Here is a 23,496-nt window from a genome sequence, read left to right on the forward strand (position 1 = left end):
CGTTTTGTGATCATTAGGTGGTTAACAAACTAATTCTGACATTTTTGCTTATCTGAAACACAAAGTCCTGTGGCTTTGACACCATGAACTCAAGCCAATTAAAAATAAATGACTAAATAAATAAGACGGCGTTTACACGTGTTGAAAGCTGCGAATGTCCAAGGTCAAATAGTACATCACACACATTTAAGGAAGAACATTTAAGTTTGCCAACCCTGATACCATTATCATGGCACACCAACCAGTCCCGATGCCATTATCATGGCACACCAACCAGTCTGCCATTCCGGAGCTGGGTAAGTGTTTCCTCTGTTACGTCACACCAGATACGTGTTTATGAACCCAATCCGGGCTCCCATCCAATGTCTTAATGCTGTGATCACGTCACATGCCTGAAGACGCTCCCATTTCTCACCAAGGCATCGTTAGCAAAACAAAAATGGCAGTTGTGAAGTCTGTTATTGTTTAGCAGTTGGCAAATAATATTTCCTTCTCCAGCTGGTTGCCACTGTTGGGCACCTGAACAAGACCCTTAACCCTCAATTACTCAAGTTGTACTCAGTCATGAATGTAAGTAGCTAAATGCCGTAAAATGGAAATTAACGTGGTTTGTACTAAATGTACTAAAATAACGCCCTGGGAACACCAAACTCCTCCCACAAACTTCCTCTCACTGCTCATAAGTACTCTCTATTGATGAAATGACGAACCTGTGATACAACAGGAAAGTGGTCCTTTTTAATCAAGTTTTTTTCCTCTACCCATTTAAACCTATTATAAGGAAAAAGTATAACACAGCTTACTGCACTAATACTGTACTTAGTATTGGTGTTCACAGTGAGTTAAGGGCAGCTTTTTTTAAAGTGCAAAGGTGAAAAGAGAAATTAACAATGATTGTACTGACATGTAAATGAGTGCAGAAATGACGTACACCGTGTTCCGCCTGAAAACATTCACAGGCCCCGGCAGGAGGAAGTGAGCTGTGTAGAGTTTAGAGCAAAGTCCAGCCCTTCACTGAGCCGTTCACTGAGAGTTGAAACAAGCATGGAGTGGTTGAAGTAGGATGAAAACAGGAGACATGTGACCAGACTTAAGCGGGGAAGCCTGTTCTGGCAGGGGATCTGCCCGGCACCCCTGTGTAACTTTCTGTTGATCCCAGCTCAGAATCATTTTAGATTTATATACTTGGGAGCAGTTGAATGTTTCTTCCATAAATATCATGGATGTAACACCATTTAGCCAGAATTAAGATTAACTAGTGTAGCCATTCTGCTGATTTTAGCTCAAAATTATATTAATCATACAGGCTTATTCTAGCAATACAGACATACGTTTCATGCATGTATAATGCATTTACATGTCAGTTATAAAATACTGTAATAAAATGCTCTCAGTGTTGACTGAACTAAAAATAATCGATTAAAAATCATAAGCGCAACATTTAGTTGTATTCCATAAATCATGGATTTCCACCAGCGCTGAATGAAATGTGAGCTTTGATAGCTGGGACGTCCGTCGTTTGCTGGGTGGTCGTCATTGGTTACGACCAATATTAGTAAGTTCATACCGAAACTGAAAGTGAACCCCAAGATGAAGAGCCTCATATTCGTCTGCTGTACAGGCCTGATAGCTTTCCCGTACGGCTGCAGTTCAGGTAAGACCGCGATTTACCCAAATATGTTCAATCAACCGTCTCGCCGTTTGTCCGTTTAAATAAATCCCTTCAGTGAACCACCTGCTACCCAAAGTTTGTGTCGAGCTCTGGGAGACTTCGGACTCTTATCAGGGCGACTTGTTTACATTCGGCCGTAAAAACCCGCCTACGCGTGACATTTGAATTTGGCGTTTAACGTGAAATTCAGGTCGCTGTCAGAAATACAGAACCGGAGGGTCTGAATGAACGTGGAGTGGCATTAAAGGGCATTAAAGGGCATTACCGCAGCCTCACGGACAGAACGAAATAACGCAGGAAGCTGCGCTGTAAATGCGCAGGGTAACAGAAGAAAATCGCCAGTTAAGATGGTGTCAGACTACTGTATGAATTTCATGGCATGGAAATAACTCATTTAATTAAATTTTGAACGGTCTAGAATCTCCATGATATAAAGAATGTGTACGCTTTGATTATATCTATTAAAAATTATTCTGACTCATGAAATTTCTAATAGTTAATATTTAGTATGATGTGGTGGAACAGGTGTTTTCGTGTCCCCACGCATAAGGTATACATTTTTACATGAATTCATAAATGATTTTGGGTGACTGGTTAAGAAATGTCCCATAGTTTCTGCACACGACTAGTTGTATTTCATTAGTGTAACTTTGTGCAACCTTTAATCACGGGTTTTGGTGCTGTAATTTAATTACTTCATTGCTGTTTTGTTTTTTGTATGTTTCTACTGTCTCTCTATGTCAATGATCAATAAGTCACTAAAATCTTAAAGAAAACTTTCAAATCTTAAAAATTCTGTTGAAATGATGGAAAATAAGATCTGAGTATTCTCCCCATTTTCATTCAGTCTATTAAGAAATCAGCAAAGCAAGTCAGTCCGTTCAGTAGCTGTTAAAGTTCAAAGTTGAAGAACGGCTGGTCAGTACCTAACATCCAATATAATTACATTACATAGATACCACATGTTTACACAGATATAGCACCATTGTATCTAATGTTACACAAATACAACATCGAATGTTTAGGTATAACTATATTGTTATATAACATATTAACATATGTTATATCAGTGCCATGTCCATACATTATGTCCATACATTTTATACATTATCGTGATACACAAAGAGGCCTAGTGCTTTATGAAAGTTTTGGCGTAGCTTCTTATATTTATATAATATATAATATTTATATAATGTATAATATTTTCAATTCAATTAAACTGATACCCCAGTTGTTAACTTCACACAATGTAGAAAATCTTTAATTTGTAGTCAATTTATCAAGTGTGGAATATTACTTGCCAGTTGCTAAAAGGTAAGAAAAATATGAAATCAAAACAACTTTTTAAAAGTATCTTACGGTGTAACACAATGCATGACTGATTCCTAAACACTGAGAAAGAACAAGAAAACACTTTAAGCGACTAGCTATCAAATCCTTATAGCATATGATACGTATTATTTGGGGATGAGTGGGGAACCTGAAGACAGAAGGTTTAGCTCTATCTTAATCCCGACAGTCTGACTTGTCATAGTCCTCTATCTTGAAGCGTTCACTTAATAACATGTAGGAATCACTGACAGATAAACCTTCACTTCTTAAAATTAGCTACCTTTTTTTAAATATACTTTTATACACTTTTCCTTCATTTTTTTACATATTCCATCATGTCCAAATTATTACCATTATGCAATTTGATATTCAATACTTATACCAGGTAGAGTTTGGTTCCATTATATTCAAACAAGGGACGTCTCTTTAAAAAAAATAAAAAGATCTCATATGCCCTCCTAATATTGATAACACTGTTTCTCTTACCACTTGGTACTCCTTTGCTAAAACAAACCAGAATAATCCACTTTGGTCCTGTTCAGCTCTCTGCGCTGTGTCCTCAGATACCCACAGAAACATGATAAATCTTCATGCTTTCAAACACACTGTTGTACGACTCTAAACTGATACAGAAACCCTCAAAGGACACTACACTGAGATCACAGGTCACCTTAGGAGAACGCCGGATAATATTTTGATCACTACTTTAACTTTCCTTAACCAAAAACATTTGATTACTCACTCACCTGTTCCTCAGTTCCCCCTATCACCAGATTATTAAATACTCATCACACCTGTTCCTCAGTTCCCCCTATCACCAGATTATTAAATACTCATCACACCTGTTCCTCAGTTCCCCCTATCACCAGATTATTAAATACTCATCACACCTGTTCCTCAGTTCCCCCTATCACCAGATTATTAAATACTCATCACACCTGTTCCTCAGTTCCCCCTATCACCAGATTATTAAATACTCATCACATCTGTTCCTTAGTTGCCCTACTCATCCTCTATCTAAACCCACAGGATTAAACCCACAGTGCGTTACTTGTACCTCCCACCAGGAGAGAAGCCAGCGTCTGTTTCGATACTAGAAGGAATCCAAGCCTGTTTTGTTTTCATTTTCTTGTTCAGGCTCATCACTCTTTCAGTCACTTCCTGCTTTTACAAAAACACTCTTCTTGGCACTGCCACATGACTATTAAGAGGAAATGAAATATTGAAATGTATTTTCTTATTTTTATTTCTTTATATAAACAAACTTGGGTCTTCTTTTCCCCATAAATAAGTCTTTTTTCTCTCCTGTTTTTTTGAGCTGCGCTGTTGCGTTAGGACTTTGGTTTCAGGTATATCAGGTTACATAATTTCAGGACCTGAGCCAACATGAAGAGGCTAATGTGTTTATGCTGTGTTTCTGTTCTACCGTACCTCTGCAGTACAGGTAAGACCACTTCTGATACGAATTTTGTTCAAACTCTGCTTCACAAATGTTGGACTACATGTCTGTAGCTATTAAAGCAGGCTGCCTTCAAATAGAGGACAATTTAGAGTAACTTGAGGTTGTGTAGTTTGCATACATATAGCACTGCAGAAATACTCAGCCCTGTTAAATCATCGGTTCGTCTGAATTACATATGAAATCTATACACTTCTAAAATATTATTTTGCACATAGATATGCATTGAAATAAAAATTTCACTTGCTGCTTCTTGCTGCAACCTAGAATATGTTTATTCTGTGCATTAAAACGGGTTTTCGGTGATCGGATCGCATTCATATTTCATTTCATGCTTTAATACAAGCGTAGATGGAATGCATTTAATATGCCCATGTGCTAGGAAAACTAAGTGCATTTGGTTTGTTCCTCTTTTTACAGATTCACATTCTCTGTATGTATTTTCAATGTTCATCTTTGGAAAAACACCGTTCCCAGAGTTCAGTGCAGTGGTGATGCTGGATGATGTTCAGATGTTGTATTATGACTCGGATGTAAAGAAGTTAATCTACAGAGACTACAAACCTGCCCATGAAGATACATTACAGAAAGATTTAATATTAATATTTGATCACCAGTATAGAAGCATGAAAAACTGGGTTTTGGTTTTGGCAAAACACTACAATGTTACACATGGTATGAGCTCAACTCTTCAAGAATTCACTGTGTTTCAGCAGTTTCTCAGCCTGCTTTACATTTACAGAATTTATCTGACACTTTTATCTAAAGCATCTTACAATTATAACTGAACACAGCTTGAGTAATTAAGAGTCTTTCACAGGAGCCCCAACAGTGGTAACTTGGCAGTGTTGGTGCTTAAACTGGCAACCTTCAGATTACTAGTCAAGTACCTTAACCACTGAGCTACCACTACCTACCTGTCTGTCTAGTTTTTTCACCATCTGTATTTGTTGCTCAAACTTGAAATTGCTATTTTACCACAACGTACCTGTTTTTCTAGAATTCCTTAACTAGCAGTTATGCAGTAAATGCAGTCAGTATAAATCTTAGAAGAGAGTTTAATGGTTGGCATGTGGGCCTACTTAAACAAAACACCTGGTGTATTTGGCATATTAGCTTTTTATTTTTTATCAAGTAACGTATTCTTTTCCATTCTGTGACAGGAGTTAATGTTCAGCAGAGACTGGCAGGATGTGAGCTGTTTGATAAGGACTCGCCAGGAATGCTGCGGTCATGGGAAGCTTTCAACGGAGTCGGACAAGGAGAGTTACTCTTTAACTCACAGCTCAACACCCTCACGCTTCCAGCATTGTTCACAAATCTGTGGGACACGTTTAAAAAGAATCATGTTCAGTGGCTGTATGCAAATGTTTACAGCCCTGTCTGCATCAAAGCACTGAAGGACTTGCTGCATGAGAACAGAAATCAAATCAGGAGGAAAGGTACCAATCTTTTGAACACATCTGAGGATATGATTGGTCATTTTGAACACATCTGAGGATATGATTGGTCATTTTGAACACATCTGAGGATATGATTGGTCATTTGTTCCATCATATTCAGTTAAAGCTGCAGTCATAAACCTGTCATGCTAATTTCTCTTCTGTGAGAACAGTGTTGATTGGTTTACAGTTAATTGGTTCACAGTGGACTCTCACTGGATCAAGATGTGAACGTGTTTTTAGTAAACACTGGGAAGAAAATAGTTTGGGCTGAATCAGTGTTTTTAGAACATAAAATTTGGACACAAAGTGTGTAGGGTTGGATTTCTCTTAGACATTTTTTTGTGATTGCTTTCCATTTGCAGTAGCCATTTACTGATGTTTAAATAAGGTTTATTCAATGGTTTTTAATAATTAGGACACCTGGGTAATGAGGACACTGAACTGTTTTAATTGGTTGTGTTGCTTGTATTTAACTCCTCCTCTGAAGTAAAGCCCAGAGTCAGGCTCCTCCAGAAGGCTCCTACACACTCTGGAGGGGCCTTGCTGACCTGCCTGGCCACTGGCTTCTACCCGCGTCACATCAACCTGACCATGCTGAGAGACGGCCAACCCGTGACTGAGGAGCGTGTGATTGGAGGGGAGGTGCTGCCTAACGGAGACGGGACCTACCAGATGAGGAAGAGGCTGGAGGTCAGTGCAGAGGAGATGCGAGAGAAACACAACTACACCTGCGCGGTCATGCACCTCAGCCTGGACAACAAGATTGACATCAGCATGGGTATCAGCCCTCATCAGCCAGTGTTATTGTACACATACTGTCCAAATAAACATCCATCAATAACTCACAGATGATCCTTGGAATAATTAGTAGGAGACTAATTCTCACTTTTCCTCTGTTGGCAGAAATCAGGCTCCCTGTAGACGCGTCCACCATGACTGTGGTGGTTATGGTGCTTGGGCTGGTGGTTGTGTGTGTGATTGTTCCTGTCACTGTTTTCCTCGTATACCGCAGGAAACGCAACGGTGAGATGGATGTTTTGTCTTTTATTACATTTTGCATGTTGAATCCCAACTTTGTCTTAAATGTATAACACATACTAGACTTATTAGTAAATGAAGACAAAATTAAGAGCTGTATTCTTCATATTTTTCTCCTGATTAACTATTGCTTTAGTAGACCTCATGTCTACCCTTAAATGCCTACCAGGCCAAACTCTGTATCCCAAGACCACAACCATTTATTTTATATATATATATATATATATATATATATATATATATATATATTTTTTTTTTTTTTTTTTTTTTTTTTTTAATTCTCATCTGTTATATTTCATGTTTTCTGTGTTTTAGGAGCAAAGAAATCCCCTCTGGTCACTTACACTTCTGTGTGCAGTAAGCAGTTTAATTCAAGAGCTCAGTTATTATTTCTGTTAGTAATACTGTGGTGTTCTACACATACAGTAGCCTCTTAAAATTTCACTGAAGTTGAGCTCAGTACAAAATGCCAGTCAATAGTCAGCTGGTTACTTCTCTGATGTAAAACGTTTAACACTCAATTATAGAGATGATGTTGTCAACAAAAGTCTTGTATTTTAGTATCTTGTGTGTTTTACAGGCAATGTTCAGAGTGAGGCATCTTCAGACACTACCACTACAAACTAGAGCACTCAATTTGTACTATGCTGGATATGGTATTGTGTTTCGCTGTCAGAAATACAGAACCGGAGGGTCTGAATGAACGTGGAGTGGCATTAAAGGGCATTAAAGGGCATTACCGCAGCCTCACGGACAGAACGAAATAACGCAGGAAGCTGCGCTGTAAATGCGCAGGGTAACAAAAGAAAATCGCCAGTTAAGATGGTGTCAGACTACTGTATGAATTTCATGGCATGGAAATAACTCGTTTAATTACATTTTGAATGGTCTAGAAGCATCTCCATGATATAAAGAATGTGTACGCTTTGATTATATCTATTAAAAATTATTCTGACTCATTACATTTCTAATAGTTAATATTTAGTATGATGTGGCGGAACAGGTGTTTTCGTGTCCCCACGCATAAGGTATACATTTTTACATGAATTCATAAATGATTTTGGGTGACTGTGGTTAAGAACTGTCCCATAGTTTCTGCACACGACTAGTTGTATTTCATTAGTGTAACTTTGTGCAACCTTTAATCACGGGTTTTGGTGCTGTAATTTAATTACTTCATTGCTGTTTTGTTTTTTGTATGTTTCTACTGTCTCTCTATGTCAATGATCAATAAGTCACTAAAATCTTAAAGAAAACTTTCAAATCTTAAAAATTCTGTTGAAATGATGGAAAATAAGATTTGAGTCTTCTCCCCATTTTCATTCAGTCTATTAAGAAATCAGCAAAGCAAGTCAGTCCGTTCAGTAGCTGTTAAAGTTCAAAGTTGGAGAACGGCCAGTCAGTACCTAACATCCAATATAATTACATTACATAGATACCACATGTTTACACAGATATAGCACCATTGTATCTAATATTACACAAATACAACATCGAGTGTTTAGGTATAACTATATTGTTATATAACATATTAACATATGTTATATCAGTGCCATGTCCATTCAGCGGGTCTGTGGGTTGGTTGTGGTGGCATTGCACTTCACACAGAGCCACAGCACTTCTCTTATTCTTGCCCACATTTGCAGAAACACACACACCATCATTATGTAATGGCGTTCTATACATTATCGTGATACACAAAGAGGCCTAGTGCTTTATGAAAGTTTTGGCGTAGCTTCTTATATTTAAATAATATATAATATTTATATAATGTATAATATTTTCAATTCAATTAAACTGATACCCCAGTTGTTAACTTCACACAATGTAGAAAATCTTTAATTTGTAGTCAATTTATCAAGTGTGGAATATTACTTGCCAGTTGCTAAAAGGTAAGAAAAATCAAAACAACTTTTTTTATGCTGTAAATATGCTGGATATGGTATTGTGTTTCTATTTGATATGTGTTTAGTTATTTTTTATATTATTTTTCTATTAGATGATCCAGTGTATTTGATCCATTTGTTTCACAGAGTTAATGAGCGAGTTATGGAACTGCCATGCAGTGCACCACTTGTTTAAATTCAGCTGTTGTGTGCAGTGTGGTTTCTCTTTGACGTGTTTATACCCACAAGTGGCACGCGTGTCCTAGGTGAAGTTATTCAGCAGATGACAGAGGGAAGGTTTTTAAAGAATCACACAAAGAATTATTAAAGGAATTGAGGTTGTCATGTTTTGAGTTCCTCTGAGGTCACAGTATTTTGAGTTCACGGACCCACAGTGCCACCCAGTGACTGTAGCGAGATTTGTCATATAATCTAACTGAACTGTGTGTTCATAGCAGCAGGTTCATTGTATGCAGTTATTAATTAATAAGTTGTGACATTCTGAGCCTAAAGAAAATGAGAAATAGTGTCTTAGACATGGACATGCACAAGTGAATTTGTGTGGTAATAACGTTCTACTTAAGTGTGAAAATCTATGAAAATCTGGCCTATCTGGCTTTATGTATTAAGTTATTATATGGAATGTGTAACTGTTTTCCTTTGTGTTTTTATATTTGTAATCAGCTAAAATAAAATGACTGGAAGAAATCTGAACCCTTCTAGAGTGAGAAAAAGGAAATCAGTATTCATGACTTAGAAGTGAATGAGTTAGTTAGACCAACTCCCTTGTTAACACCCCTCCAGAGATTTGGATAAAATCCGGATGCAGTAAGACTTTGGGAGGTTTTTCCTGGGCTTTTCTTAGAAGAGGTTGACGTTTAGGAAAGTATAGGAAAAGTTGGGGTTTTTTTCAGTCCAGAACCAAAAAGAACTCGGGTCTTAGAACTTCATTTTATTTGTTAATTTGTCCATCTGTCATCTTTTGGACAATAGTAGTGCGAATGTAGTGCAATGGCTGAAACGTATGTAGCGTTGTAGTTAAGCTGTCATTAACAAACATAAAGAGCTCACACATATGGGACTACATGAACTGATGTAAAATAATTGTCATGAACAATCGTTTATATTCCAAGTCTAATACTTGGATATGTCCCTGTATAATTTAATGAACATTAAATGAGCAGAAAGGTTTTTTTTACATTGTGGAAATGGCAGCTTCTACCTTTGGATCATTTTAATCTTTGCTGGCACTCCAGGTCAGAGCACAGTTATCGATACAGTTTATCTTAAAGTACTCATAATTGATGATTATTGACAAAAATGAAACAAAATTGGGAAATGCAAATAAAAAAGTAAGACACTGACAGTCAGTTTGCTTTGTGTTTTATTTTCTGTATTTTTTAGCAGTCAAAGGATATGCATATTCTCCAAGACAAACAAAGGGAAATAAGATATAGCCTTTAATGCTCCAGAGGGGAAATTCAGATGTTACTCCAGTACAACATTTACATTATGTGGTAAAATCGTAAAAATATAGTACAAAAATAGTATGGAAAATGCATAATATAGTATAAAATGAGATATAGTAGTACAATATACAGTATAGTACAGAAGTGTGGAATATTACTTGCCAGTTGCTAAAAGGTAAGAAAAATATGAAATCAAAACAATTTTTTAAAAGTATCTTACGGTGTAACACAAAATGCATGACTGATTCCTAAACACTGAGAAAGAACAAGAAAACACTTTAAGCGACTAGCTATCAAATCCTTATAGCATATGACATGTATTCTTTGGGGATGAGTGGGGAACCCGAAGACAGAAGGTTTAGCTCTATCTTAATCCCGACAGTCTGACCTGTCAGGATCCTCCATCTTGAAGCGTTCACTTAATAACATGTAGGAATCACTGAAAGATAAACCTTCACTTCTTAAAATTAGCTACCTTTTTTTAAATACACTTTTATACACTTTTCCTTCATTTTTTACATATTCCATCATGTCCAAATTATTACCATTATGCAATTTGATATTCAATACTTATACCAGGTAGAGTTTGGTTCCATTATATTCAAACAAGGGACGTCTCTTTAAAAAAAATAAAAAGATCTCATATGCCCTCCTAATATTGATAACACTGTTTCTTGTACCACTTGGTACCCTTTTGCTAAAACAAACCAGAATAATCCACTTTGGTCCTGTTCAGCTCTCTGCGCTGTGTCTTCAGATACCCACAGAAACATGATAAATCTTCATGCTTTCAAACACACTGTTGTACGACTCTAAACTGATACAGAAGCCCTCAAAACACACTACACTGAGATCACAAGTCACCTTAGGAGAACACCGGATAATATTTTGATCACTACTTTAACTTTCTGAAACTCCGGTCCTCCTAGTCCATCCACATGAGCAGTAGTGTGGAGATTCCAATCCTCTTTGTCGAGGAGTAGCCCGTTCAGTGGTGTAGCATGGAGTTGTGGCTAGCTCTTTAGCTGAATAAGGCTAACTCACTTCACGCTAACAAACAATACAAACAACACATACGGTGGAGAGAAGGCTATACTTTCACGATAACAAACCGTTAGACTAGAAAGCAACAGGAAAAAAGTTACAGTTTGGGCCTGTATACTGCTTATATTAAGTCTAAAAATCTAAGTTCAGGGGAAACTACCTTATTCCTTGTACTGGGGAATTTCATTTCTTTATTGCTTTTCTCAACTATTTTAGGTTTTCTGTGAATGTGCAGATCACAAATAATTCCCTGACATACAATTTTTGTCATTTTGTTTTGTTTCTTGCATAGCTATACTATAGCTGAATCACCCTACATATCATCTGTACAAAGGGTTCTTTATCACTCTGCCACATAAACACCAGAGCCAAGCTCTGTAATCCCTCATCTCCTGTATCTGGGATCAGATCTGTAATCCCTCATCTCCTCTATCTGGGATCAGGTCTGTAGTCCCTCATCTCCTCTATCTGGGATCAGATCTTATTTATTTACTTAAGATGCCCTCTAGTGTTGATTTGCAATAACACAGTTTCAGTCTACTTTAACATTTATTCCGTTTTGCATGGTTGAGAAGTGTTTTGAAAAATGTAACTTTTTAAAATTACATTTTGTTGGCCATTGTAAGATTATATTCACTGAAACTGAGTCTGCGGGTTGTATTTCAGGGTCTATTTTAAACCTCTCTAGTCATTTGATTTTTTGTGATTTCTGGTCAGCCAGAGGAGGATGGGCCCCATCTTTGAGTCTTGGTTCCCCTCAGGGTTTCTTCCTCGTGCTCTAGGGAGTTTTTCCTTGCTTCCTTGGCTTGCTCACTGGGGGCATGGACTCAGACATGTGTAAAACTGCTTTGTGACAACAGCTGTTGTAAAAAGAGCTGTATAAATACATTTAACTTTACATTTGGCTTTGAAATTGGCTTCAAACATACAAAAACAGTTGCTTTTTATAGATCTACTTTTGAGCATTCTGGCTAATGTGGCAGAAATCATTCATAATTAATTTTAAAGAAGTCCTCTTCTCATATGTTCAAAGTGGCAGGGTTCATGTGTACTCTGGCAATCAAGACAGATGAGTGAAAATAAAATTGATTGTATTGGTTGTGTTTAAGTATACCAAGTATAATGTGATCTTACATATGAGAGACATCTGTATCTTACCTGTAAATCTAAGACTTCACTGATAATGCCAAGACATTATTATGACTATTAGATTTCTTGTTTTAATTAAACACATTTGTGATATTCCTTACAGTCCTAAAGGCTACTCTGAATATGACAGACACCAGCTGGCCTTTTATATGTGTTTTGCTTTATGTAACTATATATTTTGTGGCTTGGATTTTGATTTTAGTTTCTTGTATTTAGCTTTTTTGAAATCAGTTATTTTCAGGGAGGTTTAGATCACTAATCATTCCCTCATATTCAGCAGATCATGATTGTTTCTTACAAAACTAAAACTCTCACTAAATGTGTAGTGTTTGAGTGGGTGCAGGTAATCCAGGGTCCAGTCCCCTGCTTCCATCTGAGGGTCTTTCACACTTCATTCCCCACCATGTTCCTTATCCTTCATTTTCCTATTGGACCTGTAATATGTCGGGTTTGTTTGACTGGGAGGAGATTAGCCTACATTAGCTCTGGCAGTGTTAGCTAGTTCACATACACACTGTGCTCACTGCTCAGTTAGCCTGGGTGTCACGGTTGCAGATATCACACCGAAGAAATATAGGAGGAGCCTTAGGTGTGGGGTTTATGTACAACGACTGTGGGAGCTGGAGGCAGTATGACATATGGTTGATGGGCTGAACACCTTTGAAGGACCTGATGTACCTAGAGGGCTTGTTTTCCATTAAAACGGGGACACACCCAGAAAGAAGGGACGGAGGACACCATGCTCACAGGAACAAGCCCAGAAAAGACACGTTCCCATACAAACCGGTGTAGCCTTTATCTATGGTAACCTGTCACTTTGTATAGGTCAGGATACTTCTTGGTCAAATGCTTTGTTAAGCTGCTGGTTGCTGTTTTGCAGTGGAGAGATTTATAACACCTTTTTCGTAGAGATTTTGTTGTATCCGTTTTCTGGCCGTCTTCATCAGTGATGTAGGCTAAATGTGGCCACACTTGGCTCCTTGAGACCGTCTTTCATTGTTGTTGTAGCCATGCTAGCTAGCGAGCTAGCGAGCTTCCCGCCTTCACACAGTCTGTGCTGCCTTCTCGCTGCTCGAGACAGCTGGAGTGTCACCCGTCCGAGTCAAATTAGCACGCGCAGTTTGATTCACATGTCCAGAATACTGATTCGGTTCCTCAGGTTATATTCAGCATTGAAAGCATCGAATGTTACAGAGTCGACTCGTTTGCTACATTGTAGTACTGAAAAAGCACCGAACCTTCGATGCCTCCTGCAGCTCTAGTGAGGGGAGTGTGGAGGGGCAAAGTGTGAACTCTGTGGTGAGAGGAGTGAAATAAAATATTGAATAAAATAAAAAACTTAATATGACAAGTGATAGCTTTTGAGGGTAATTAAATTAAATATCATTTCATGGATTTATTGCTGCTCATATCATTTATACATTGTACAATTGTTCAGTCCTACCTGTTCATGTGTTTTTAATTTATAATTAAAGTTGATTCATCAGTCCCCCTCAGTTCCTCTAGTCTGGCTTTTGAAATGTTGTGCTCAGTAACAAAATCGGCATAAACGTAAAACATTTTCATTAGTAACAGCTGTAATGTAAAGAAATTATTAGATTAAACGTAGCAGAGTAAAGGCTGTTATCCAGAGTGCCTCGATGTCTCCCTCTACTGGTCACTGAGAGACATTGTCACATGAGAACGAAAGTGATAGAAGCGCTCTCGCTCTCAAAACACGCAGAATATCTGCTTGCTCTCGGACTTTGCTTAGGCAAGTTTACATTTTTATGATTTAAACATAAATATGGATAAAAATGCTACATGATTATACATTATAGTTGTAAATTAGGCCTTAGTATTTGTTTTTGTATGAGTACTTCTTCCTGTCTTAAGTTTAGGCGTCATAGTTTACTAGTAGCAAATTGATGGCCTTCATTTCCTCATAAAACACGATCTTTTACCTTAAAGAGTCCTAAACGCGGGGAGTTCCCCCTCCTGAAGAGACAAACACGGTAGCCCGTCTAATGAAATTCTAGTCATATTTGTACAGCGTACGTTATTAAGTCTCTGAACGTGAGAAGTCGCTGTAAAGTTTTTTACTATCAGGACTATATCAGGTTCTTACTGAACAGCCACATCAACGACGCTACGACAGAGAGATTAGAGGAACTGATGATTCATATCTAGAGATCCAAGGAGAAGACTGGAATTAAAACCAGGAAAATTAATTTTGCAATTGATTTGAAACGAACCATTTAAACAGTGCTACAGAGGGTGTTTATACCCAACCTCAATATGCACTTTACACAACAGAGAGAAAATTACAAATTAATAGAACAAAGATAGTGTTCATAGTCTTAGGTTTTAGAAATAAAACTAAAGTAATAGACATTAAATGGCACTTGTGATAATGGTGAGTAAATGGCACCTTATGAAAAGTTCAATGAAAAATGGAATGTACCATTTCACCTTACACCTACCAGTCAGTCAGGCAATACGGGTTTCCAAAGTCTGTGTCAGCAATAGTCCCTTCTAGTCACTAGAGGTCCTCCTAGCCTGAACACTGGCCTGGTTACCATGGTTTCTGTCACTGAGCTAACCTGTTCCTGCTTTCACTCATCAATCTCTGTACTTAAACTCTCCCGTCTGTTCAGTTAGTGTGGAGTTTTACCATATATTGTAGTCAGCATACCAAGCTGCAGTCATTGCCTGCTTACTTGCTTGCTGGTTTACATGTTTGACTCTCATCACGAGGGTATTGGGTTTGAGTCAACTCGTTTGCTACACTGTAGTATTGAAAAAGCACTGAACTTTCGATGCCTCCTGCAACTCTAGTGAGGGGAGTGTGGAGAGGAGAGGAATAAAATATTAAATTGAATATTATTGAATAAAATAAACTTAATAGGACAAGTGATTTAATAACTTTTAAGTGTAATGAAATTAAATATAATTTCTTGTGTTTATTGCTGATCATATTGTTTATACATTGCACATATGTTCAGTCCTACCTTATACCTTGACCAAGTTGTACTGTTCACGTGTGTATTTATGTCCTTTCATTTAGATAGACTTATAATTAAAGTTAATTCATTAGTGCCCCTCAGTCCCTCTGGTCTGGGTTTCCATATGATGTTGAACACAGTAACACAGTGAAAAAACATTTGTATTCTTAACAGCTGTAATGTAATGAAATTATTATATTAAGATGTTCATGTAAACGTACCAGAGTAAAGGCTGTTATCCAGAGTGCCTCGATGTCTCCCTCTACTGGTCGCTGAGAGACATTGTCACATGAGAACGAAAGTGATAGAAGCGCTGTCGCTCTCTTAGCACACAGAATACCTGCTTGCTCTCAAACTTTATTTAGGTGTAACGGAGTTAAAATAGACAAAAAGAATACATCTGTCTAGGTGAATTCATACAATATTGTTTGTAGAAATGAATGTTGTTTATTTTTTCAGTATCTACATGGGTTAATATTATATTGCAGAAGCATATACGTTAGTGTATCAAGTTAAACTACAATTCCCTGTTCACAACTGCAGCTGCACCTGAACTTTCGTGTTTTGATTCCTATGAACCCTCATGTGATCTTTACTGAGTACCGCAGGGTTCTACTGAAGGCAAGTCGAGAAGGAGAGAGCTCTGTCATTGTGGTTCTTTAGGAAAATATACAATATACAATAATATAGATTAAAATATACAATAATATATATTGGAAATATACAATAATATATATTGTGAATAAGAAGCACAATATTGTTCCCTTACATAATCGTTGTCTTATTAGTGAGCATTATTTTATATTATATATATATATATATATATATATATATATATATATTTATTTATTTATTTATTTATTTTATATATTTTTTTTATTTAGCGTTTTTTTCTTTGACAAGAGTCTCTCTCTCTCTCTCTCTCATACACACACACACACACACACACACACACACACACACACACACACACACACACACTCACACACACACAAAGTGTCTCTAATTGATCAGTTATGCCTTTTGGGGAAATGACTCCGAATACATGAAAACATTTTTCTTTCCTTATTTAGAGTTTTTCGAGCAGTTGCAGCAGTAACCTAAAAAAGGACCATTTATGTGTATACAGGCAAAAGCTGATAATAAAGACAATCCAATAAGGGAAACCAGATAAGAGTGCTGAGTCATTTGAGTTTGGAGTCTGGACCACAAGCAGACGCGGACACACGCACATGTCACGTGTAGCACAAAGTACAGAGTCTTCCGATTCTGTTCAACAGGAGTAATGTTAGTTAGACGTGTATAGAAATGAAACATATAAAGACTTAAACATTTAAAAATATTCTGAGGTTTCTGGTCATCATGTCCTGTCAAAGGGGCCATCAGGGCATTTTTGTGATAATATAATGAGAGATTGTTTCAGACTTAATCTGCTGCAGGAGTTGATCAGGAATTCTGACAGTAACAGTTTGGGTTAAAATTGTGTTTGTCTATTTGTTTACTTTTTGTAGGTTGGTGAAGTCCGGCTGGTTCTGTCTGAGGGCTTCGTTCTGAACATCATCCATCCAAACTGATTCATGGCAGCAAAGGAAATCCAGAGAGCAGCAGGGGAGAGTGATGACAGTGATAAAAGCATGGATGGACAACGTCTTGACCTCTCTGCTGAGGAGATGTTAGTGGAACTGATGGTTCATATCTAGATATCCACTGAGAAAGTGGAAAATTAGAATCAAAGCAGGAAAATTCATTTAGAAATTTTGGAAAATGCCTGATGATTTACACAACATCTTAATACGAAATGAACCATTTAAACAGTACTACAGAGAGTGTTTATACCCAACCTCAATAACCACTTTAAACAGCAGAAAAATGTATAATTAATATAACAAAGATACAGATTATTTTTAGGGTTTAGAGATATAAAATGAAGGAGAAAGATGTTAGACTGAATTTGTGATAATGGTGAATAAATGGTGCCTTCCAGAATGGAAAATTCAATGAAAATGGAATGTAGCAATTTTTTTTCATACCTGATTCTGCCAGTCAGACAATCCTGGTTTACAAATGGAACTTTTTTCAGTTTGACACTTGAGCTATAAGCCTAATGCAGATAAATAATTGAAGCTTTACCCTCCTGTTAGCAGGGACCCCACCTGCCTAACGATGGGTATGAAGGGAACTCAGGGAGAACCTTCACTGAGGATGTTTACTACCAGTTTAATGATCTGATCATCCAGTGTTATTCAGTGTGGATCTGTGTTCTAATGGAAGAACAGTAAAAGAGTGTTATAGCAGGAGGGTGTTAGAACATGCTGGGTATTAAAGCAGGAGTCTCACAGCTGTTTTAAACACACGTGTCTGGTGTCTTTTGACTGTCCATCAGTGTCCTCAGCACACCCTTCACACACAGCTGCATGCAGTTTGCACAAGTGCTAACTGCTGGTATAAGCTTCCCTTAGAAAACTACATTACCCACAAACCTCCAGTGCAAAACTAAAGAAGGAATGATATTGTTCTCTGTGCAGGAAAATGGCAGAGGCCAGAGTTTCAGAAGATCAGCACCAGTTCAGCTGTCCAGTCTTTCTGGATCTACTGAAGGATCCAGTGGCTATTCCCTGTGGACACAGTTTCTGTATGGTGTGTATTAATGACTGCTGGTATCAGGATGATCAGAGGGGAGTCTACAGCTGCCCTCAGTGCAGAGAGACTTTCACTCCAAGACCTGTTCTACGCAGAAACTACATGCTGGTTGAAGTGGTGGAGAAACTGAAGAAGACAGAATTCCAAGCTGCTTCTCCTGTTCACTGTTACGCTGGACCTGGAGATGTAGAGTGTGATTCCTGCACTGGGAAAAAACACAAAGCCATCAAGTCCTGTTTGGTGTGTCTGGCCTCCTTCTGTGAAACTCATATCAGACCTCACTATCAGTCTCCTGCCTTTAAGAAACACACGCTGGTTAAAGCCTCCTCAAGACTACAAGAGAAGATTTGCTCTGAACATGCTAAACTGACTGAGATCTTCTGTTGTACTGATCAAAGTTTCATTTGTTATTTGTGTATGATGGATGAACACAAAGGTCATGATACAGTGTCAGTTGCAGCAGAAAGAAATAAGAAACAGGTGAGAACAAGAAATCTTATAGAAACAGTTCATGATAATTCTATTCCTGTGTAGAATTACTTGCATTTCTTCATTAAAGAAGCTAATTGTTCATTTCAGTTGTTATTGTTATAGGAAATATTTGGAAATTGCTTATTAAAATTGAGGGTTTTTTAAACAAGGTAATGGCAAATAAAATATGTGAAAAATAAAATATATGAAAATTACAATTTAAATTGAGATTACTGTGGTAAACATAGTGGTGAATTCAATTGTTTTTACTAGACTTTAGTACAGTACAGGTTGGTCAGTGAACATTAGAACAGCCAACACCCATCCTGATGCTTTTATACCTCCAGTGTAACACATGACTGTCTCTAATCTCTGTGGAAAAAGAGTGAACTTTATCTCCTTACCTGACATTAATGTTCAACCTCATAGCTCATCATTTACAAACAGCTGAACATACTGTATTCACCCCCAGACTCAGCTACATGAGGAGCAGAGGAAACACCAGCAGAGAATCCAGGAGAAAGAGAATAAGGTCCAGGAGCTGAAGCAGGCTGTGGATACTCTTAAGGTGAGTACTGAGCAGAGAGCTGCTGGAGCAGCTATTTCAGAGCCTCTCCTCCAGTCAGCCAGTGAGGAGACCAGTGTTGGGACACTTTGGGATCCTACACAACCACAATGTGCACTGTAAGTCATCCAAGATCACAGTGAGAGAGTGGATAATGGTTCAGCTTTAAATGGACCTCCATCTTGTCTGTGTGTCTCCTAACAGCGCTCTGCACAGACAGCAGTGGAGGACAGTGAGAGGATCTTTACTGAGCTGATCCGCTCCATTAAGAAAAAACACTGTGAGGTGAGAGAGCTGATCAGAGATCAGGAGAAGACTGGACTGAGTCAAGCTGAAGGACTGCTGGATCAACTGGAGCAGGAGATTGCTGATCTTAAGAAGAGAGACACTGAGCTGGAACAGCTCTCCCACACAGAGGATCACATCCATTTCCTCCAGGTAACAAACTCTGTCTCAGCTACAGAGGAACCTGCTCCTCATTAAGTTTCTATAATGACTCTTCACAAATGTTTGTTAAGGCAACAATAAATAAAAAATTAGAAAATATATATTGTACTCTAGTTCACATTCATTCTTGCCCATGATGTTGTTCTCTCTGGAGTTTCCCGTCCCTCTGTGTCTCTTCTGGATCTGTGGACTCATACATCATCTCTGTCCATCAACATCCCTCATTTGATGGAGTGAAGAAATCTCTCTCTGATCTGAAGGAGCAAATAGAGACATTCTGCAAAGAGGAATTCAGCAAAATCTCTCCACATGGTAATAGGAGCACAGAATGTGGTGTCAGAAGTGGGATGGTGCTGTAGAGACCATCAGGAGTGTGTTCATGGTTAAGAACCCACCCTCTGCTGTTAGGGGGATGGTATAATGCCCAGTGTGTGAACCTGGTGAGGGACAGGGGCGTGACCCTGGATGATGAAGGGCATGAGTGTTTAGGACCCATGGAAGGGGTGTAGTGGAGGTGTGCTCTCCTCAATGGGGAAGGCAGTGTGGTGACAGAGACCATCACCCCCTGAAGGAGAGAGGCTGATGTGATGGGGATTGTCACTTCAGGCAGGTTAAACAGCCATAATCTGTAATCTATAAAATATAAACTGGCAGCAATAATCACACACATTTGTGTGATAATAGTTTGAAACTGATTCTTCTATTAAATAAACAACAACAAACCCCATTAAACCTCACCAATATATAGAAACAAACAGGAGAGAGAATGAAGATTTGTGTAGGGTGTGGGGTTGTTTTGTTTGTGTGTGTGTGTGTGTGTGTGTGTGTGTGTGTGTGTGTGTGTGTGTGTGTGTGTGTGTGTGTGTGTGTGTGTGTGTGTGCACGTGTGTGAAAAACCAAATATACCACTGGGCTTTCGGATAGTACATTTATAAAGTATAAAAAACAAAATATAGATCATTTTATTTTCACATAGTAATTAAACGTTTAGGAATATAACTGACTGTGTCTGTAACCTACTTAACCTACTGTAACCAGTCATGAAATTAATAACACACACACACAGACACACACAGACACACACACACACACACACATGGCGGGGGGGGGGGGGGGGGATTGAGGGAAAGAAGAGAGAATAACTGAGACACAAATGAAGACAAATAATCTTCCTGAATAAACTGACTGAACTTTGCCAAAGTCCGTTATTCACAGTAAGATTCAGGAATGTTTTGTTTTTAAATAAATAATCCACATATAATCCCACTGTTAGTCTGATCAGGTTCTAAATGGAGCATTTGGGCCTCATTCATTCTGTTGGATATTTTGATTCTGTTTCTCCACAGCTGCAGCAGTTCAGATGTTACCACCAGAGCCAAAGACCAGAGAAGATTTCCTGAAATGTAACACACACACACACACACACACACACACACACACACACACACACACACACACACACACACACACACACACACACAAACACAGAAAGAGAAACACATTTAGCTGATTTCAGTATGAATCTGCTGTTGCTACCATAGTAACTAGCACAGTATAATCTTTAAATATTTCATACGGAAATGTATGAAAACAGTAACCAACAGACAAATGTATCTTTACTGAAATTAATATAAATTAATACATTTTGTAAATTAAACCTAAAATGCTCTTTTTTAGATTCTGTCAGCTGACTCTGGATCCCAACACAGCACACCGTCGCCTCATTCCTGTCTGAGAGGAACAGAGTGGTGACAAACAGTAAGAGAGTCCAGCCATACTCTGAACATCCAGAGAGATTTAACTACTGGACTCAGGTGTTGTGTAAGGAGAGTGTGTGTGGACGCTGTTACTGGGAGGTTGAGTGGAGCAGTGGGGGAGGGGTGTTCATATCACTCTCATATAAAGATATCAGCAGGAAAGGACGGGGTAATAAGTGTGGGTTTGGACACAACACTCAGTCCTGGAGTCTGGTATGTTCTTCTACTCTCTCTTTCTGGCACAACAACATTGAGACTGAGATCTCAGATCCACCGTCCTCCAGAATAGGAGTGTATGTGGATCACAGTGCAGTAACTCTGTCCTTCTACAGAGTCTCTGACACAATGACCCTCCTACACACAGTCCACACCACATTCACTCAGCCCCTCTATGCTGGGTTTGGGGTCTATGGAGGCTCAACTGTGAGGTTATGTGATCCAAAATAATGTGTTATTTCACTTCATTAAGTTGATGTAATTTGGAGTCAGATCAGTTTTAGTGAGTATCTGCACACATTAGTCTTTCAGCTGCACCTGTTTCCATCACTGATCACAGGAGTTCAGGGAAGAGGAGAATAAACAGACACAATCCGTCTACACACTTTACAAATAACCACATGAGTAGATGTAACATTCATGCACACTGACATGCTGGAGGCAAATGAAAATGAAGTCATTAGAACAGGGCGTGTCAAAAGAGGAGCTGTAAGTAGAAAGAGGTTTTACATATAAAACTTTACTGATTTATACCACACTGTTTATACCACAGTGTTCATTTAAATATTATTATATTTTACTTAAGACATTTTTGAATTACCAAACAATCCTAAATATTACTTTTATATGCAGAGTTGAGGAAGGACCTCTGTCTGAACTGTCTGCTCTCTCTCTCTCTCTCATATATATATATATATATATATATATATATATATATATATATATATATATATATATATATATATATATATATATATATAAATAACTTACTTTATTCCTTGTACTGTGGAATTTAATTTGTCATTGCTTTATTGCTGGGATCTTTATTGCTTTATATCTGGGATCAGGTCTATAACTCACCTGTATCTGGGATCAGATCTGTAATGCCTCGTCTCCTGTATCTGGGATCACCTGTATTAGGCTGTTACACCCCAGTCACTGACTACACACTGTCATCTTGTACACTCTGCATATCGCATTTCATGCATACACACTTATATTACACAATTAGTTTATTTCACACTGTAATTTTAATTTTATTCTTCTTTTTATTCTATTTACAAAAATGTAAATGCACTTTTAAATTCTGCATAATTTTATTAGACTGTATCATAACTTGTGCTGCTCATCCTGCACAGCTTCTAATTCAGTGTAATTTGTTATACTGTAATTTATCATTTATACTGCAATTTTACTCTTATATATACAGTTATATATATATATATATATATATATATATATATATATATATATATATATATATATATATATATATATATATATATATATATAGATAGATAGATAGATAGATAGATACAGTTATATATATATATATATATATATATATATATATATATATATATATAGATAGATAGATAGATAGATATAAATCTTAGCTACCTTGGGGAGCTTGGCAAACAAAATTAATTTGAAGTATAATGGCAATAAATACTTACAATAAAGACTTACATTAAAGACTTCCTCTTATTTACTTACTTAAGCTGCCCTCTTGTGTTGATTTGCAATAATGCAGTTTCAGTCTACTGTAACATTTATTGTTTTTTTGCATGGATGAGCACTGTTTTGAGAATTAACCTTTTTTTTTTTATTACATTTTCTTGCCCATTGTAAGGTTATGTTCACTGAAACTGAGTCTGAGGGTTTGTATCTGAGGGTCTCTTAAACCTCACTAGTCATTTGATTGTTGTGTTTGGGGTCAGTCAGAGGAGGATGGCCACCTGGTATTCAGGTGGATCATGTGTAGAAACTAAAAACTGACCAACCTCACCCTCATTCAGCTCATATCCAGCCAAAGACACTTTGAAAGGTTGTGCCATAGTTAGGTAGGAGAGTATCATAACAAATTAAATGTTCAGATGGAAAACAATTAGTTCTCTATCAGAAAATGAATGTATTTTTAG

The 23,496-nt window shown here is 37.7% G+C and overlaps 1 protein-coding gene, 1 long non-coding RNA gene and 1 pseudogene across 2 annotated transcripts; all 3 read left to right on the plus strand.

Annotated features, from left to right (window-relative positions):
• The first annotated feature begins 1,577 nt into the window (after positions 1-1,577).
• On the plus strand, positions 1,578-8,202 carry LOC113569051 (major histocompatibility complex class I-related gene protein-like). Its single transcript, XM_035529028.1, has 8 exons — positions 1,578-1,654; positions 4,323-4,448; positions 4,884-5,138; positions 5,627-5,905; positions 6,396-6,686; positions 6,812-6,931; positions 7,262-7,303; positions 7,527-8,202. The coding sequence occupies exons 2-8, from the start codon at positions 4,391-4,393 to the stop codon at positions 7,571-7,573; spliced, it is 1,092 nt and encodes a 363-aa protein (XP_035384921.1). The 5' UTR covers positions 1,578-1,654; positions 4,323-4,390; the 3' UTR covers positions 7,574-8,202.
• LOC118241824 lies at positions 2,911-9,540 on the plus strand. The gene is made up of 2 exons (XR_004776371.1): positions 2,911-2,986; positions 8,839-9,540. It is a non-coding gene; the product is annotated as an uncharacterized LOC118241824 (long non-coding RNA).
• A 4,628-nt stretch (positions 9,541-14,168) lies between these two features.
• LOC113568062 lies at positions 14,169-22,244 on the plus strand (annotated as a pseudogene).
• Positions 22,245-23,496: the final 1,252 nt, after the last annotated feature.

This window comes from Electrophorus electricus, chromosome 8, assembly GCF_013358815.1.
Source record: "Electrophorus electricus isolate fEleEle1 chromosome 8, fEleEle1.pri, whole genome shotgun sequence".
NCBI classification, from domain to species: domain Eukaryota; kingdom Metazoa; phylum Chordata; class Actinopteri; order Gymnotiformes; family Gymnotidae; genus Electrophorus; species Electrophorus electricus.